Source organism: Eretmochelys imbricata, chromosome 4, assembly GCF_965152235.1.
Source record: "Eretmochelys imbricata isolate rEreImb1 chromosome 4, rEreImb1.hap1, whole genome shotgun sequence".
Classification (NCBI taxonomy): domain Eukaryota; kingdom Metazoa; phylum Chordata; order Testudines; family Cheloniidae; genus Eretmochelys; species Eretmochelys imbricata.
In genome coordinates this window covers 81,911,729-81,931,771 of record NC_135575.1, presented here as the reverse complement: position 1 = coordinate 81,931,771, position 20,043 = coordinate 81,911,729, and the positions used below count along the sequence as shown (strand labels likewise).

General features: G+C 40.5%; 1 protein-coding gene across 10 annotated transcripts in view; it reads right to left on the bottom strand.

The window, feature by feature from the left end:
• The window catches only part of TENM3 (teneurin transmembrane protein 3), a 468,379-nt gene that overhangs the window by 56,135 nt on the left and 392,201 nt on the right, over positions 1 to 20,043 (bottom strand). For all 10 annotated transcript variants that reach the window (XM_077814520.1, XM_077814521.1, XM_077814523.1 and 7 more), the window contains 5 exons: positions 16,050 to 16,266; positions 14,917 to 15,036; positions 14,235 to 14,496; positions 1,579 to 1,846; positions 899 to 1,042 (listed from right to left, as the gene is read on the bottom strand). In XM_077814520.1, coding sequence (XP_077670646.1) covers positions 899 to 1,042; positions 1,579 to 1,846; positions 14,235 to 14,496; positions 14,917 to 15,036; positions 16,050 to 16,266 — 1,011 coding nt within the window. The remainder of the gene's footprint in view (positions 1 to 898; positions 1,043 to 1,578; positions 1,847 to 14,234; positions 14,497 to 14,916; positions 15,037 to 16,049; positions 16,267 to 20,043) is intronic.

Below are 20,043 nucleotides of genomic sequence, written 5' to 3'. Positions count from 1 at the left end.
AGAGAACCTTCCCTCTTATCCCATGACTGTTTAATGAGGCCCTTGTTTATCAGTTAGAAGTCAGCTTGACAACTTTGGGCTTAAATCAGATCTCTGATTTGTGCCTGTGGCTGGCCATCAAACCCATTCACCTCACAGAAGGCAGGCAGTGTTTGCATCGCCATCCTTCCTTCACAGTTCTGTTGAGTCAACTTTAAGTTGCAGTCTGAACCCTGTCTGTGGAGGCTGCCCAGGGAACATGCTGAATCAGGACATGCCCTGCATGCCTTGGCCACACACCCCTCTCCTTTCCAGCCAGCACAGCTCAGAGCTCTAGTAGAGGGGAGGTGCAGGTGCTTTGACCTGACAGAATCCCTCTCCAGGTAGACATTCTGCTGCTGGGGATTATGACTTCAGTAGGAGTTTCTCCTGTGTAACTGAGGGCCAAAGTGAGGTCTAAGAGTGAAGAGATCTGGGCCTGGCAGAGGCTTTGATTGTTGTTATGTAATTTTCACTAAGTGGGAGCAAAAGTGCCAGTCATCACACTGATAATACATAACTAGTAGGAAACAATTTCAGTATTCTGAGATACGATTTTTTTTTAAAAATCAGGGCTTCCTTAATGGCACACACAGTCATTAAAATATTAAACATATATTAAAACCAATTTGAAGATAAAATAAAATTTTGTAAACTAAAAAAATTCAGTAAGATGTTTCCTTTGTTAAGGAAAATCCCAACAGTTTATGTAATTTTAAGGAGCGAGAAATATGAAATATGGCATAAACTGTAAATCTTTGTTCAGGTATGGTACCTTTTTTAAACCGAAGAAAATATTTGATTAATTATAACAATATGCTTCAAGCAAGGGCACTAGAGTAAAATATTAAAATGAACAATAACAAGAATACGTCCTTACCATTCTGAACATCCAACACATGATGTTTATCCAATGTCCAACCACCCATGTTAGAGGCATCCAGTTCATATCCCTGCAAAATGGCAGTCCGCTTTTCCCAGAGAGTTAGATCCAAACAAGACTCGTATTCATAACCCACAGACACTGGAATCATAATAAATCACGTTTCATATTCCCCACCATAGTTGAAAAATGGAATTTTGTTCAGAAAACTAACTTTACATTTCTATACTAAGCTTGTGATTAAAACCTGTATATCCTTTATCGTACAGAGATTGTTCAAATATTTCATAATTTGAAAAAGGAATTTCAGATGGTTAAAATTATTTTGTTTTTAAAAAGAGCAGTAGACTAAGTCTGTCCTAAGACAAGGGTGCAGTACAGAGTGGGTTTTTTCCACATTAATTTTCCACCGTGCTTAAAATGAGATCCACAAAAACTATCCACATTGGGTCTATCCTCCAAGTTATTTAATACAAATGAAAAACTATCAATTTGTGATCTCTTTTTAATTTGAAATACATTTTTATTATAAAAAGTTTACCTTAATTCTTTCTAATACATTTCAGTACAATGCTGTTGTGCTAAATATTTTCTGATCAACTGATATGGTCAGTTTCAATTTAACACTATGATTCCAAGATAGTAATAAATTCAGAAAAGCATCACACTGTACATACCAACAGCTTCCGATAAGCCATAGACCTTCTGGTTGTATGCATCAGTTTTATCCCATATGAAAGTGTAAGCCAGATTTGGGGATGCAGGGAACCATTTCTGGAAAAGTCTTCCCACCACTGCCACCATAAGATGAACTTTCATTAAGTTAAATGGTATAACAGACTGGGTCATGGTGATCTTAAGAACTGATTTATATCCTGCAGCTCTGGAGCTTAAGTATGATAATTTCAAATCAGTTCCTGGAATTGTAGTCTCTTCATGAAGTACCTAATTGTTGATAAAGAAACATTACAATAACGTAAGTTATTTTCAGATTAAACTGAATATAATAGTATTTTAAAATCGTACCTTGAACAGTATATTAAAATCCATAGTGAATCAGAGCCTATATCTGAACTGCATTTTAATAAAGTAAAACATTCTAACAAAAGAAATCACAATATTCTGCGTTTTCTTAAAGACATCTTACAGTCTTTTTGTGATGAAGTCGCTCAGTTATTATTTTCTGCTGCAAACTTTCAAAGACTTACGGACATCTCCTTGTTTTCCTGGAAGAATACCTCCAGTCTCTTTTTCCACAGCAGTTTTGTCAGTAAAGCATCCTCTTTCTGTCTAAGTGCACTGGGCAAATAGCTTCTTCTGAAGCCACCATCCATGTTGTGTATCACATACAGTAACTGTGATACAGCTAGCACTCTCCCTATTGAAGATAAGTGAGCACTGGGCATCTGAGATCCAGCAATCACTCCTACATGTCCCTGCATGAAGCTGACAGTGCTCTTCTGGGATAGACACTTAATTCACTCAGAAGTGAGAATGCTTCTCTGAGCAACATCAACAAACCTAAGACACCATATTGTGACAAGTCAATTTTACTATAATTAAGAATGCAATTATGAAGTTACTTGTTAGCATACAAAATAATTCCTTTTCCCCATCCCTTGTCTATATTGCCTATTTAGATAATAAGCTTTTCTGGGCAGCGAGTTCTTGCTTAGAATGTGTATGTACAGCCCCTCACACAACGGGGATCCAGATTTTGATTAGGGCCTCTAATTGCTACTGTAGTACAAATGTTAAATAATAATACTAGTGTTTCATAGAATATCTGTCTTATTTCTGTATTGTAAATATTTTAAACTAGAGCTTTCTTCCCCATATTTCCTGATCAATTTTCACTGTTAGGACATCAGCTCATTGCTTTCTCATATCAGAAACGTTCAATCCTGTTTTTATAAGTTTTTCCACCTCCCATGAGAATTAGAGTTTGTGTGTGGTAGTTGGACATGAAGGGTTTCTGCATTCTATGGATTAAGATAGTCCATCACCTTTATTTCACTCAGGACTTTAACTGGATAAGAATCACACTCCTAAATACTGAAGGCAGAGCCACCAAGCATCCCCATTAAAATTAAAAGCTTTCTATAAATCACATCTCAGGGCTGAATTAAAGCAGTATGGGGACATAGCAGCACTTAGTGCTCCTGGGAAACAAATTTAGGCAGCTTTACTCTACTTTTCCATCCCTTGGTCCTGGGGGCAGCCAAGGCCAATGTACTAACTTATACTGGTGGATAACAGTCTGCAGGGAAGCACTGTGCTCTACCCAGCTTCTCTACACCCCAAAATGTCATCTATGTTGAGGCAAGCACCAATACAGGCTGGCAGAGGGCTGGCTATGGGAGCTCTATGCTAGGGAAATCCTCAGATGCAGTTTTAGAACTGCTTATGCACCCTTTAAGAGGTTGCTTCTTTAAGAAGGTCCAAGGACCTGGCCTATAGAGTTTAAGAGGCCTTAGATGTCATAATATCCGATAACTGATGGAAACTACTGCAGGTATGTTAAGAAAGATTTACATGACATTAATTATATTCTTCTCTTTTCTCTTTCTACGACCAATTATCACTGACAGCAGCTTAGCTCATCTAACAGGAAGCTTAGGATGCAACAAAGCTGTCATTCAAGTAAGGTATATATAGGCAAGCACCTCTCTTCTCCTCCAGTCAGAAACTTCCCACACTGTGTAGAACTTCATATTACAGTAGAAAGGAAAGGAGGAGTAGAATGGGGAACAGGTTACTAGGACAAGTCCAATTACTGATAAGCAATTCTTAATTGTCAAATATCTGCTCTTCCCACTTCACCAATCATCACTGAGAGCAGATGACACACAGTACTGTCATTAAGCAAGTGCTTAAAATTGGTGATATTTGTGTTGCCTCTAAAATTACTTTTGCAGTGCCTCGGCCCAAGTTGCAGAGACTATAGGGGATGCTCCTCTGAACTGGAGGGTAAACAAATCTCTGCAGGTTAAAAATGTAAAAACCCATCCAGAGATATAAGTAACTGAGGATCTGTTCCTTTACTAAGACCTTCAAGGTAAAACAACTCTTTAAGGTGTTTGAAGGACTCCCACGCTGCACTTAAAAAGTGAACTAACAGATGCTGTTCTCTTTCTGGAGGAAAAAAAAGCAACTTGAGTAGAGAAACAAAGGAAAACAACATCCATAAATGAACACAGCATGATGGTTCCTGTTAGTCCCAAAGTTTACTCAAATCTTCTCTTGCAACCAGAAAGTGAAGAAGAGTAGTGCTAAGTCCTAAAGCATCCATCCACCTGCTTAGCTGAGAGAACAGAAAGTAAACAGGCCACTCTGGCGGGCATTTTCAGAAAGCTCTACAGTGGGTTTGAATGGCTGCCTCATTAAGAACCAGGAGGCAAATTCAGGTCTTACTGAGATGAAAAACTGACTATTGCTAGGGTAAGATTCACAAAGGGGGCTCAGCACTGCAACTCCTCACTTTAGGTGCTCTGCTGCTTAGTAGAATCCACAGCCCAGATGTAGGCACCCTGGCTTCCTATGCAATGCATGGGGAGAGCTAGGCACCTAACCATGGATCCACAGCCAGCAAGGTGAACGAGGTGCTGCTTATGTTAGCCATAGGAAATGCCCAGGAGAAGGGTGTGACCTAAGCACTGCCCCCAAAGGATCTTAGGTGCCTAAATCTGGGTCAGAGGGAGGTGCCCATCTTTGGTTGGGACTTATAGTCATGAGCCCTATCCTCTCCTGGAATGAAGTGTCTAAGCCCTTTCTTGCAAACACAAGTAAGAGAAGCTGCCACATACTCCCCCTTATAATCTTGATCCAGGGGTTAGAGCGCTCACCCGGGATGTGGGGGATGCTGATTCAAATACCCCACTTTGTGTGATTAGGTCTGAACCCACATCTATAACCTCTCAGGACAGCACCTAACCTCTGGCCTATGGGATAGCAACAGGTAGGTCTCTCTCCATCTTTTCTGTTGAAGCCGTTCCACTTCCTATAAATACTTAAATATTCAGTGGATCCGGGCGAGAGAATGATTTTACATCCCATTGGTTCGGGCACTCAACTAGGAGGTGGAAGACCACACTTCAAATCCCAGTTCCAATGACTATTTAATTATACAAAGTTGAACAGCTTCAACAACAGAAACTGAGGGGGAGACCCTACCAAAGAATACCCTACAGCTCAGTGGTTGGGTGCTCACTTCTAATGTAGAAAATCCAAGTTCAAGTCTTTGCTCCACATTAGATATAGAGGGGACATGAACCTGGGGCCCAACATCCTTGGTGAGTGCTCTAACCCCTGGGCTAAAAGGCATAGACACCACAACTATCATAATTTTTTGCTAGAAGGCACAGGCACCACCACCACCTGCTCCTGTGCTTTGTGTGGGGACTGATCTGTTAGGTGGTCTCTGAGAATGCCTACTGGATTGGGTTTCACAGGGGACATAGATGGGGAATGTTTACTAGGTTTTAGGTTTGAGCTGGGGGCCTGGGTGTCTGTCCTGATGCAGCTGTGCACATGCTCAGTGGCAGATTTTTAGGCACCAAAGGGACTTTTAGGAGACTAGGGACTTTAGGCCTAGAGACCTAGGATTGGGCAGTAGCTGAATGGGCGTTTTGAGGATCTAAATAGGTGTCTAAAATGGCACCCAAATCCCTTTGTGGATCTAACTCCTAATCCTGGAAATGTAACAAGTCCTTACAAATCACACTGTTCCACTAGATGTGCTCTGTCTTAACTGAGCTCCCTGAGAACTTCAGCATTCTAGAGGTGAGTAAGGAACATGCATTCCAGCCCTCCTCCTGAACCATTAATTCTCTAACCTTATTAGTAAAAAGTTAAATCGGCAGACACAGACAGAGTTTCTCACTGGTGTCCGGAGGGTGAATCAGTTAAATGAAGAACTAGAACTAGAAGGTCTTCAAGGACAAAAATCAGAATTCATCAGCTCAGCCACTCTGCTCATACACTAACTTTTCCCAATAGGGAATCAAAGTGTCTTGAAGAATACTAATTCTGCAAGGGGATGAAGTAATATTCCAGGTACCAAAATACTACACTGAACTACTAAATCCCAAAGGATGAAACATTGCATTTATGCATGATCAAGCCTCTTAGAAGGACAATTGTGGAACACTAAACCTACAGTACTCAGATAAGGGTCATCTCAGTTTCCACAGAAACAGAGAAAATTTGTCCTCCTGAGAACTCAAGTTGGCCCATTCAGCCATACATGGCCCAAGAGACCCAACTTACCCACGTTGCAAAATGCCTTAGCACTGCAGTACTGACTATTGTAAATCACATCTCAGGCCTGAATTAAAACAATATGGGGCCATAGTAAGTATGGTGAAACTAACTGGGGTTGATATGCACTGATGGATGCAGGACTGGAGAAGATACGGTCAGAGTGAGGTAAAGAACTCCTTCCCACTACTGAGTTTGGCTGCATTGAGCAAATGCCATGAATGCTCGAAGGCCCAAATCCACAAAGGGACTTAGACATTGCCAACATTGAGTATTGCAGTGCCTAACTTTTAGATGCCTAGCCACCCAATGGAATTCACAAACCCTGAACTGGGTGCCTTGGCTTTAAATACAATGCACAGGAAGAGAGAGGTGCCCACAAAACGCTTAGGATCCACAAAAGCCAGCAGGCAAGAGAGGGTGCTGCCTAAGCTAGTGAATAGCAGATGCTGAGGAGAGGGGTGGATCCTAAGCCCCACTCCTCTAAGTCTGGGCTAGAGGTAGGTGCCTCTCGCTCTGCTTGGAGAGCTGGAACCCTCTCCTGGAGTCAGAAGCCTAAACCATTCCTTGTATTATACAGATACAGCAGAGATGGGAGCTGTAGAAAAGCTTTAGGCAGACAGAAGCACAGAAGAAGTATAAATCAGGATATTTACAGATTCCAGAGGTATAGAAGTATAGGAAATGAAAACTGCTGGACCCAAGCTGGAGAGGATAAACCTTGGAGATATTTGATGAAAGGGTCTATCCCCAGAACTAGATAAAGTTCTCCAATCTTTAAGGGAAGTCTTAACAAGCTCTGTCAGGGTTTCCTCTCAAATTATTGTAAGGGATCTTGTGAGCAGCAAATCAACAGTTCGGCTTACAATTAAGACCAAATGAATGATAGAGCTCATCCATAGAACTGAATCTCCACTGACACATTAGAACTGAACAAAGACCACACACCTGCTGACTGGTCTCACCACTAATTAAACCAATGATAAGTGAAGGGAGTAGAAGAAAAAATCTTTGTAGTTCCTATGCTCTCATTGGGGCAGGAGAATTCACTCTGGACACCAAACTGAGCAAGGGCTTGCAGAAACCCCAAGTCAACCTTATCATTTTGAGCATCCATGGTATTCAGCTATGGAAGTGTAGGGGAAGAGAAGCCACTAAAGCTCAATTTCAAAATGGTTTCTCGTCAGGACCACAGAAAGATTCATCCCACCAGCAATATGGAGTGTTAGACATACCTGGACAAGGTTTATAGTGGGAAAAGAGCTCCTTGTTGTTATGTTGTTTGAGAATCTCCTCGTAAGAATGGCCCCTGAAAAGGGGTTGTGACAAAGTTCCTCCTCTGGCTTGGTGGGTCCTGCGCTTATTGGCGGATTTGCTCGCCTCAGAGGTTCATGGCAGACCTCAGTTTGGCCACTTTTGTGGCTCAAATCTGCAGTTCACTCAATTAGCCTCATCACTGGCCAGCATGGGGAAAAGGAAGAAGAACAATTCCCGCAGACTCTGCTGATCCACCTAGTGGATCAGGGAACAAGCCAGAGACCTTCTCGTCTGATGGAACCCACAGTCCAGGTCAACTCCTCCGGTATCAAGTAGGGAGTTGGGGGAATGGAGGGATGGGGGGAACCCGGGCCCGCCCTCTACTCCGGGTTCCAGCCCAGGGCCCTTTGGATTGCAGCTGTCTACAGTGGTTCCTGTAACAGCTGCATGACAGCTACAACTCCCTGGGCTACTTCCCCATGGCCTCCTCCCAACACCTTCTTTATTCTCACCACAGAACCTTCCTCCTGATGTCTGGTAATGCTTGTACTTCTCAGTCTTCCAGTAGTATGCCTTCTCACTCTCAGCTTCTTGCTCTTCTTGCTCCCAGCTCCTCGCACACACACCACAAACTGAAATGAGCTCCTTTTTAAAATGCAGGTGCCCTAATTAGCCTGCCTTAATTGATTCTAGCAGCTTCTTGATTGGCTGCAGGTGTTCTAATCAGCTTGTCTGCCTTAATTGTTTCCAGAAAGTTCCTGATTGTTCTGGAACCTTCCCTGTTACCTTACTCTGGGAAAAGGGACCTACTTAACCTGGGGCTAATATAGCTGTCTTCTATCACTCTCCTGTAGCCATCTGGCCCGACCCTGTCACAGGGTGGAAAATGGAGGTTACGGAGGGGGCAGAGAGGGAGGTAAATTCGATCGCATAGTTGGAATGGATGATGTACCCACCTGACCATCGTTATTCCACTCTAGATGTGGAAAAAGAGTGCTAAATGGTGTGTGGGAATCGGCAGGTGGTAGCCTAAAGTATCTTTTAGATGGGGGTTGAGATTGGGATAATGAGGTTGCCACAGAAGGTGCAGGGAAAGGGAACTTCTGAACCCTGTGACCACAGGCGCCAACTTTGTGGATGCTCCGGTGTTCAAGCACTCATAGAAAAAAATAGTGTCCAGTTTTCAGAATGGAGAGAGGCAAATAGTGTTGTCCCCAGGGGCTTGTACTGGGATCAGTGCTGGTCAACATATTCATAAATGATCGGCAAAAAGGGAGGTGGCAAAGTTTGCATATGTACAAAATTACTCAAGACAGTTAAGTTAAAAAAAGACTGCAAAGCGTTACAAAGGGATCTCACAAAACTGGGTGACTTGGCAACAAAATGGCAGATGAAATTCAATGTTAAATGCAAAGTAATGCACATGACAAAATATAATCCCAATTTTACATGCCTAAATTAGCTGTTACATATCATGAAAGAGATATTGTAGTCATTTGCGGTACTCTGAAGCACTATGTTTCCAGAGTACTGCAGATTTATAAGAATCCTTTTCACTGTGCCTGTATCATCCTGAACTCATTCTCCAGCTTCAGAAGACTTAAAAATCATCTCCAGTCATCAATAGAACAGACACAACTGAATAATGTAGCTGTCCTTAATGTGCATCAAGACAACACCAGGGAACTAGATGCAAATAAGATTGCTGACATTTTCATCTAGAAAGCAACAGTGAGACATAATGTCTTTAAACTGGGACGTTAGTGAAGATAGCTTGTAGGTGATTGGAATGATTCAAAGATACTGTAATTCATGGCACATCACAATAACAGTAGCTGCTGTCCTCAAAGATGTATCTGCTGCATCTACTTAACTGGTCTTCCTCAGTGAGAGCCTGAAATCGAGCTCTCTCCTTGTTGATGAAGTCTGTGAATTTGGAATAATAGGATCATAGGACTGGAAGGGATCTCGAGAGGTCTTCTAGTCCAGTCCCCTGCACTCAAGTATTACAATAATTCAGGTAATGATATTTAGCCATCAGTGCTTGGTAACTGGCTATTCTGAACTGAAGTCTAGTAGAAGTGAAGATTATTCCTCCCAATAAAAGAAGCAATTTACCCTCTTTATCCACTGGAGTAGATCTAGGATGTTGCTGTCTAGATCTGTCTATGGCAACTCAGACAACTAAAGAGTTAGGAACAAGATGAGAAAAGAGAAATTCCGCTCTTTTGGCTGGGACAAAATAAAGGTTTTTTTCCCTCGTGGGGGTAAGGACATAAGTGGCTGGGGTATTCCAAACTGTACTAGCTGGTTCCAGAATGGCTTCATTAACAGGAAGTACTGTTTGGCTGGATCTAGACAACTGGAGGATCTCCACGAGTTTATGCTGAGGATCCTGAACCTTCCTTAAGGGAGATCCGTAGCTCCTGTGCAACCCAACATAACAGTTCCTGAAACTGCTTCTAGTCATTAGGGGGAATGGAAACATTGGAGCAAGTGCTTCATTGAGAGATGGTGAGGGCAGTCTGGTTGGTACCGGCAGAACTTCTGGATCCAGCTCATAATCTTTCTCTTCCATGGCGTCAGGAGGAATCTCTGGCTGTCCTCTTGGTGAGGAAGAGTGGACTGACTCCCTAGATTGCGGTGACTATGCTGGATGATACAGGCCCCACTCTCCCCAGTTTGGCCAATAAGGTGGGTCAAACAGTGATTGTGAAGGTCCCCATGGCATGGGGTATCAACAGTTTTGAGGCAGTTGTAGGTTTGGAGGTTGGTTCCAGACCAATCCAGATTGCTTGTCTAGGAAGGCATGCCTCAGAGGAGGAGACATCGGTATATTGGGTGGTTCAGAATTTCCTGAGAAAGAAAATGCTGATTCTGCATCCATTAGCAGTACCAATGGTTCCGTTGTAAGGAAACCATGACTAGATGATGGAATGGGAGAGAGACTCTTCCACTTAAGTTGCAACTCCTGGTGGATTTAGGACCTCCTTTGTGAGGGAAGGACCTGGTGGTGATGGAGGCTGGGGATCTCAGAGATCAAAGGTGTCATCAGATGGAGCATAAGACTGCTCTCTCTAGAGTGCAAGGGATCTTGTCCATATGAACTAACATAGCTGGAGCAATTAGTACTAGAGGCACCGTTGCTGCTGGAGTGCAGTCTGGTACTGACAGAGCCCTGGATTTGTGGACTTTCTTGTCATGACCCTGTGACTTAGAACATCCTAAGTCCACATAGGCTAAACAAGAAGACTTGCCCCGGGTCTGACTGCGGCCTCATGGCCTTCTCCAATAAGTGCTTCTTAAGGCAAAGTTCCCACCCCTCAAAAGTATGACCAGGGAACTAGTAACACGATCTACACCTCGCTGAGAGGTGCGCAATCCCAAGGCAGTAAAGGTTGCATTGATGGTCATCATTGCCTGAGAAGCAGCATGGGCTGGAAGCACAGATTTGAAGCTCAGAATCCTGGGCATAGTACGGGGCAGAAGGGAATTCCTCCTGATGGAGAGTATAACTATTAAATTACCAAATTTAGCTAAAAACTATCAGATAAAGCTCTAAAATGTTTTACAAAATATATACATATGTATTTGCAGCTCACAGAATAAAGGAAGATGAAGCTCCAGACACTGGAGGTGTCAACCCAAGCCATGCAGTGATAAGAAGAAACTGGAGAGGCGGTCAGTCCACTCTGCCTTTTATCTTCCAAGTTGGAGGCATGAGGAGAGCGAGGGCACATGCGTAGATTAACAGACACTGCTGTCAAGAATTCTCCGACTTGGGTGCATGTGTAGCCATGGAGGAATACGCATAGGGACCATCACTCAAAGAAGAAAGTTAAGTTTAGACTCTAAGAAGCACGTTATACTTTTTTACAATGTAACCATTTCTGTTTCCACTTGTTATCCCTACTCTCTAACTCTTAAATCTCAATCTTTGCTAATAAAGTTATGACTGTTTCACAATAAATATATTTTAGTGCTGTGATGTTATACAGGATCTGATCCTGACTTGTACCTGTCAGCCTGTGTGTATACTGTTCCTCTGGAGAGAGAATATCTGGTAATTTCTGAGTGTCCCCAGTGACGAGGCTGGATACTACAGTGGGGATGCTTTCAGAGGATTCAGAGGCTAGGATACACCTACTGTTAACCTGCAAGGCAAAGTAGGGGATGGCAGAGGCCTGAGGAGATTGTTTTGGTGGGCAACAGACTGATGGTGTCAGGGAGCTGACACCCAGATTAGCACCAGTAACTCACTCTCTCACTGAGGCCAGGGGGGAAACAAAGTGATCCACAGTCCTGGGCACTCTGAGAAGTGTCATACCAGGATCTAGTCCTTCTGCTCCAATGACTCATATTCACAGTGGAGCAGCTTCAACAGGAGAGATTGAAAGAGCTCCACATCAGAATATCCCATAGCTCAGTTGTTAGGTCACGCCCCGGAGAGAGAACAGCTCCCTGGGGGACTTGAACCGAGGGTCTCCCACATCTCAGGTGAGTACCTTAACCACTGAGCTAAAAGTTATGAGGATGCAGCGGTTCTGGCATTGGTTTTTTTGTGTGAACTCATGTATTGGACCATTCCACGAAGCGAGCTGCACGCTTACCAGCTCAGACCCAACAGGCAAATTAGACAGAGGAAAGACTATCTTTCTCCAGTCTGTGGAATGCTCGGGAGTGTAGGTGTCTGTTAGGTGCCTGGCATGGGACTTCAGCGCATATACGCTCAGGCAGACACAATGGCACCTTGGGAACTTTTAAGGCTAAGCAAGTTTGGTTGACTAAGGGCTCAGTGGAAGCTGAGCAGGTATTTTGTGAATCCCAGTGGGGCCTGATTCTGGGATTTAGGCACCTACAGTGGCAGTTAGGTGCCTAAATCCTTTTGTGTGCTGCACTGACTCTAGAGGTAACGATTCATCATCCCCTAAAGTACTGTTTCCAGAAGAACACTCTTAGGGTTACAGTACCTTTAAGGGATGATGAAGTGTTACCTCTAGAGTTAATGCAGCACATTATTCTCCCCTGCGTGTGGTGCTGAGTGTTGCCAATCCACATGAGCAGGATGGTTGATTAGCAGGGAACTGGGGAGTTGCTCCTCTATGTTTTCTATGCCAACTCCAATCTCCCCTACAGTAAATCTGGCTCTGGCTCTTTTCAGAAAAACAAATACAAGCATTCCTCAGAAACTTAATGGATAGTTTTTGAATAGAATAAGCTGCAAATCTGAATTTGTACTGGGAGATGTAGCATTATGCACATGCTTCTGAGATTAGAATCTGACCTTCATGGAGTATATTAGTCTTGATATATTTGTGTAACTTCCATTAGAAGAAATATGAGTTATGTGTATGCACTGAGTGGAGAAAACAATCCTTACTTTGTGTTTTTGCATAGTCTAATTATTAGCTTTTTGCATGAATAATTAGTGTCTTACCTTAATCAAAAAGTGCTCACATTAGCACAGGTCAAACAATAAGCCAGGTGTGAAGATGGCTTTTTGGAGGGGGATTATTTTTATTTTTTTATATATGCATATGTAACAAAAAGATTTTAAGGCTCTTTACAACTAGCATTGTACAGTATTACTATTCCTTGTTTTATAATAATATATTTGCCACTTCCCATCAATGTTTGGAACCAAATCTATCATATGCTGCCACAACATGAAAATTGGAGCTATTTTGAAATGGATTGTATTATGCAAATAATTTTTGACCTAAGTTGCAGCTATCAAATGTAGAGAAACAGCACTGAAGGATAAAAGCCTATACTGGGTAGCCTAGCCTAGGCTTAAATATATTTAATTGCAGTTTGTTTATACTTTACCAGTTCCTACCATGAATTATTTTATTGTTTTGTCCTTTTCTTAAAAGCTCTAAATGTAACCAATTTTAATTGCACCCGCTATGTTCCCCCTCAGGAAGCAAGGATATTTCTTCCTGAAGAGTCATAAAAACATGTTCTACACAGTTATAATGAAGCAAGCAAGCAAGCAAACAAACAAAATAGCTAATTTAGCAGGAAAATCCAAGACGATTGTCATTTCTTCAAATGCAATTCTATTTGGGAGCAGAGGAAAATTCTATTAGTGATTTGAGATTAAGGAATGTAATGTAATCTATATTAGAAACAAAAAATCTTCAAAGCATATATTTTTAGTTCAAAACTACATTTTTGATAACTTTAACCCAACTTTAGGTCTTGCTCCTACGAAGTGTGGAGGTGTAAAGGTTTCAAAAGGTACTCAGAGTGCTCAGTGCCCTGCAAGATCATGTCCTTAAATATCACAAATGCGAAATTTCTCACTTACTACTGAAAAAATACAAATGCACATAATATTTATTAACAATGAATTGATAACATTAATCAAACTATAGTCCTATAAAGGCTTTGCACTGCAATAAAAAAACCTCATCTCTCACTTAAAATTTTATAGGTGTGTTCTTAAAAAATAATAATTTTGAGCACTAAGGGCTGACAGTCAAAGTCAAATACACAAATCTATGCCCATTTTGAACATGCAGGATCATCAGATCCTGTAAGGCAATGCACAGCTAACATCTGTCAGTTCATGACACGCAGTATCTTATAATTATGGCAGGCATGTATACAAGTCAGGTATTTGCATGCAAGATACTTTTGTGCACCTGATTTTGAAAATACATAATACTGGTGTTAACTTACTCACATATAGCACTTTTTCCACTAATTATGCAACATTCTTTATTATTATAGATCAGCAGCATATATCTTCTTCATGATAATCTAAAATACATCTGATAGAAAATGTTATTTAGTTTAAAGCACATTGTACCTGTGTCTCAGGGATAATGGGACTGTCTTCAGGAGAAATCCTAAAGAAGGTAGATAAAGGTGATGACACAATGACAGGGTTTGGCCTCACAAATCCACTCAGATCACAGCTGGGAATGTCATTCTCTTCCTTCTTCATGACCAGGGTATCCATGACATAAAAGACATTCCACGGAATCCATACTGTGTGATACTGTGTGAGGAATGGTGATCTTTCAAACACCAGAGTTAGAGATGCACCACCATTTGCCACCAAGTCAAACCTAAGAGAAATCATAAGGTTATTCAGCAAAGTAAAAAGAAGTCACATACTGTGCAAAGCCATTTACAGTTTGCATTTTATGGATCTGATTCTTTATCCTGTTGCTCCCGTTTTATGCCAGTGTAACACAACTGGAAGCAATGGAAAAGTTATTCAAATTACATTGGTGTAAAACTGGGGTAAGAAAGTGGAGAATATGGCCTCTGTGTTTAAATAAACAAGAACTTTTTCCTTTCTCAAAATAGTAATTAAAAGAAATAATCAACAAATAGGAAAATGTCTGATAACTGTTTTTGCAGTATTTACAAAGGAACAGTTTGCAGTGATAGTGTCTACAACTCCTGGTGGAACAAGGCTTTCAAATTAAGTAAAACTGCAATCTCCATATTCTAATGATAGAAGTGGCTGGCAGCAAACTTACATTCCATCTTGGCGAGTGATTGTATAACCATATTCTGGATAATGTAAAAAGGAGACATTAACTCCAATGAGTGGCGTTCCATCGGCAGTTAATACTTGGCCCCTGATGACAGATGCAAGGCTGTGGGAAAAAGTGCAGAATTAGATTATGCAATTATTTGCTCAGGTATTACTAGCATGATTATCAGTAACACAACTTAAAAAAACAAACACACCATTACATGGCATCTGTGTAATCCATACTGAAACTCTGCCAAGCCATTGCCCTCTTATAAACTCTAATTTACATTCTCTAATTGCTTCTATATTTACCCTGTATATTTAATTTGGTGCACATTGTCTTGGGAGAGTTACCAAGAATTTAGGGATGAATTTTTAAAATTTATAAATTCTAGGCTTTCCTTCTGTGTCATATCTCTGGCATTTTCATAAAGAAAAATGTACTTTCCAATTAATTCCAAGGCAATCTGTAACTCTGTACGGACCAAGAAGTATAAAATGTAAAAGGGGCAATAAGGAACATTTGTGCACCAACTTTTAATCAATTGCTTGCCCAACTGCATCAAATGCTGCTAACTGCAGATTCAGGAATGCTAGTGTAAATCATCTTCTTTCACTCAGTGAGATGTAAGACACCTGCTTTCAGTTCCTGGTTTATTTTTAGGGCATTACTACTCTGTAAAGCACCAGTCAAACTGTATATTGCAACCATACTGTCATGCACTTAATAATCCTATTACATTAATTCATAATTAATATTATTTACTGACCTCAGCTTAAAAAGTGCCCCTCTGCCTTTCCTTCTGAGGTATTTTCATTGGTTTGATATACTGCCAACTGAGCTAACCCAAATCAACTGGTTAAATGAAGATTTATTTAATCTTGAATGAAATAGCCTCTTAGAACCTAGGTACTAACACGGCAAAGTGTGTGTAACTCACTAGCGCCAGCCATTTGAATTTTTGTAAGAAATCAGATAAAATAGTCATATTTTAAAAAAAATTAATGATGCATTTGTTGAAAGCCCGCCCCATTAAATGTCACAATTGCAGTGGATCTCCTAACAATGTGAATCATATATACACTTTAAAATATCATTTTATGCTGATGAAGGAATGATCTATTCATATTCACCTCTTATTGAAAGGATTTTCTCCAGGTATTACATGGGTGCTGTCCGGCCCTGTAAGAAAACTGATCCGGTCATAAAAAGATTTGGCAGCTTGCTGAGATGGTGATTGTTGGCTTTGGCTAATGATATCTTGGGGATCAGGCAGTCCACGACAGTAGGGCTGATTTTGGCAGGAACTCTGCAAGCAGCAGTCAGGATCCATGCAGTCAATTAATCCATCTGTGGGCAGAAATTCAGACAAATGAATAATACTTCTTTCTGTTCTTTATATCTGAATGAGCAATTAGACACAATTTTCATTCAGAGGGATTTAAAAATTATTATAGTATGAAATAATATCAGTAGTTTAGATTTTTAATAATTCACTTTCAATAAATGAAAGGACCAACCTTGTACTGAGCTCCCAAACTCCCATGGAAATCAATAGGAATTGAAGCCACTCAGCATCTTGCAGGTTTAGTCCCCATATTAAAAATAGTTATTAAAAATTTTGCTTATTTAAAACAAAACAAAGCATTTAGGCTCTCCAGACACAGCTGACTTATAAATATTAAATACTTTTTATGGAGGTTAAGTAGCTTTTATGCAAGGTTATTTGGTATGCAAGGAAGAGAAACAGGTAACTCCCACTCCACTGCTTTCTTGAACCTATATAATGTATTTGTGCTGCAAATAGCTTTAAATATTAAAGAACATTTATCAAGCTAGATTTTTTTAACTTTGGAAGAAAGGGTTTGTGGCTATTAGCAAAGCTAAGTCTTTTGCATAAAAATGTATGAGAGAAAAATCTATGCTAAACATTTTATATTTTAATTCATGAGCAGCTGGTGCTGAATGTTAGCTAACACAAGCATGCTTTATGTACACGTGGATTTTTTTTTTTATGTATAGGTGCAGCACATTCACATATGATACAGATTAAACCTGTCATCTCTAGAAATCTAATATGGGGGGGGATTAAAATCAAACTCAAATAGATTACTGTTTAATTAGCTGCAAGTAAAACAAGTCTGGAAACATCAGCTACAGAAAGTTTTCTAGGTAATGTAATACAGTATCGTAGAGCTGATAATTGTTTTCCCCAAAAGAGGAGCAAAGCTGAAATAGCTCAAGCATATTATCATTCAATTTAGATAAGGAAAGAGGACTGTATTTTTGCAAAAGAACAGAAAATATACTGATACAGCAGCTTGAGGAAGCCTATGATAGTTCCATTTACAAAGCAGCTGGCTTTATTATTAAAACTAAAACCACACACGCAAATAAACCATGGTTATATTAATGCATTATGTGCTAAAATGATATAAATAAAGTTTTCTTCCAAATGTAGCTTATGCTGCATTTTGCTTATGAATTTCTATACTACAATGGAACAGAGTTAGTGTGCTGGCACAGTATTAAGGGCCTGATGATCCATTTCTTGGTCACATAAAACTCCTACTTCAGTCAACCAACATCAGTGGGCACTTCAGGAGTGGTAAAGGAGTGATGACTCAGAGCATACATTGAATTAAGAAGAAGCATTACTGATAATACCTGGGAGGATTTTCTTCAGACTGATTCCATTAAAATATGAAAGCTTTCATAACCAAAATATTCTGATACCATATTGGTTTTGGCTAGACTAACGTGGGTCAGTGTTAAAACCCAGTACAGTCACGGTTAAAGGCTTTGTTTTGATTTTTACACTTCTATGTTCTCCCTCAGGCAATATTTGGTACAGTTGCCAAAGAGAAATGCACAAATTTAGTCATTCATCTTTGTTAGTTTATAAAAAGCAAATGTACATCTGCTGTGTAGTCTGCAGGTCATAAAACTGCATGAGATTGACATCTTCTGAACTAATCAGCTGGAAATGCATTTTTACAAGCCTCTCTGCTAACATCAATCAGAGAAAGAATCTCATTTTCACCAGCCAAGATACAGGTACACACTGTTTGTTATTTTTCTGTGGAGTTTATCAGCAACTTGCCCAAGCGAGTGACGGATGGTTATGAATCTGGCTCTCTATAACTTAAGAGAACATTTTTCATTCTTTCTCTATACTTATATAGCTAGTGCTGTCTAGTGACACTAAGTTGTCTGTCTATTGCCCTCTGTGTCAAAAAGTAAAATAGCCTTGGTGGAATAGCTCAACAAAATCATTGATGTATTTTAGTTTAGCCTAAAATTATTAGACTTGACTTAGCTGCTATATTTCTCAGAATTAAAAGAAAAAAATACAAGGAAAATCAAAGATGTTCCAGCCCATTCAATAATCATTACCAACTTAAGGAGACTATTTTGTATTTTTGAGTCTAGATATAAGTTGTTCTTTTATGTACAGCAGGTATGTATATATTTGTGTAGAGAAAATGTTCATCCATTCAGAAAGTTTAAAATCTTGTAATAAAAATCTTGACTAGCTGTACTTTTTCCTTAGCTGAAACATGCAAGAACTGCAATAGGATATGGTCTTGTTTTAAGAATTGCTATCTCTAGAGATTAATAAAAAGGCACTGAAAGGGAGGGGTCAGAACTCCACTAGGGTGTGTTTTGTGCCATTTTCCTGCCCCCTCTGGAAAACTGGTACATTTGGGAAGTAAATTCAAAATAGGATATAGATAAGAGATCCACAAACTGGCAAAATTATAAGCCCCGTTTTTAAAAGAAACATGAATTAAATAGGAGGTTGATGGGTAATATTTCTCAAAGGTGCATTTTAGAATTAAATTCTACAAAGCAGGCCAAGGAAGGATGGTAATATCACTTAACCCCCATAACTGACATTCCTTTTGAAATTCTATATACTATGGAGTCAAGGTGTAGGAAATGTATTTTTTTGCATAGATTTATTTATTTCACTATAAGTCGACTTTCGTGATTAGTGGAAGTTCCAGCTCTTTCTGACTGTTTTCAAGGTCACATATAGCTCAGAATAGGACCCAATCCAAGTCTCCTATTTAATCAGTGAGAGTTTTCCCATTGACTTTAATGAGAGGCAAACCAGGCTGTTACTGTATAAATCAGCGCTATAAAACTCCACAGACGGTTGCTGCTGGGACTGAGTGCCTGCTGAGTTTTTAAATGGCTTGGAGAACCTGTAGAGCTGATAAAGCCTGCATATTTTCTCCTGCAGAAATAAGCTCTGTAGGCTCCTTGCCCAAGAAACTTTTTCTTTTGAGGAGCTTCCCAAGATCTACAGACTCCTAATAGATATTTCATAGACTCATAGAATATCAGGGTTGGAAGGGACCTCAGGAGGTCATCTAGTCCAACCCCCTGCTCAAAGCAGGACCAATCCCCAATTTTTGCCCCAGATCCCTAAATGGCCCCCTCAAGGATTGAACTCACAACCCTGGGTTTAGCAGACCACTGCTCAAACTGCTGAGCTATCCCTCCCCCCAAAACAAACAAACAAAAAAACTCTGAGCGGTGCACTGTGGGTAGCTATCCCACAGTTCCCGCAGTCCCCGCTGCCCATTGGAATTCTGGGCTGAGCTCCCAATGCCTGATGGGGCCAAAAATTTGTCGCGAGTGGTTATGGGTAAATGTCGTCAGTCAACCCTCCCTCCCTCCGTGAAAGCAACGGCAGACAATCATTTCGCGCCCTTTTCCTTGGATTGCCTGAGCAGATGCCATAGTACGGCAAGCATGGAGTCTGTTCAGCTCACCGCAGCAATTATGACCATTGTAAACACCTCCCGCATTATTGTGCAGTTTCAGTCCCTCCTTGCTCCTTATACTGTGTATATGGAGTTGTGTTTCAGGATAAACTGATTGCACCTGAGAAAAAAGACTTCACTTTCATTTCAGAAGATAAGTGAGATCCTTACATGTACATTTTACTTTACTCTGAGCCATAACTAGCTGATGATTTTTATAGGAAACCACAATTGACTTAAATGGAAATTCTACAGATATGATAATGATAAAATATGGGTCATTTTTATATAGTGTAATACAGGAGCAATTTTTCTAAGTGAGGAAGTACAAGCATCCTCTGTCTTTGGGTGC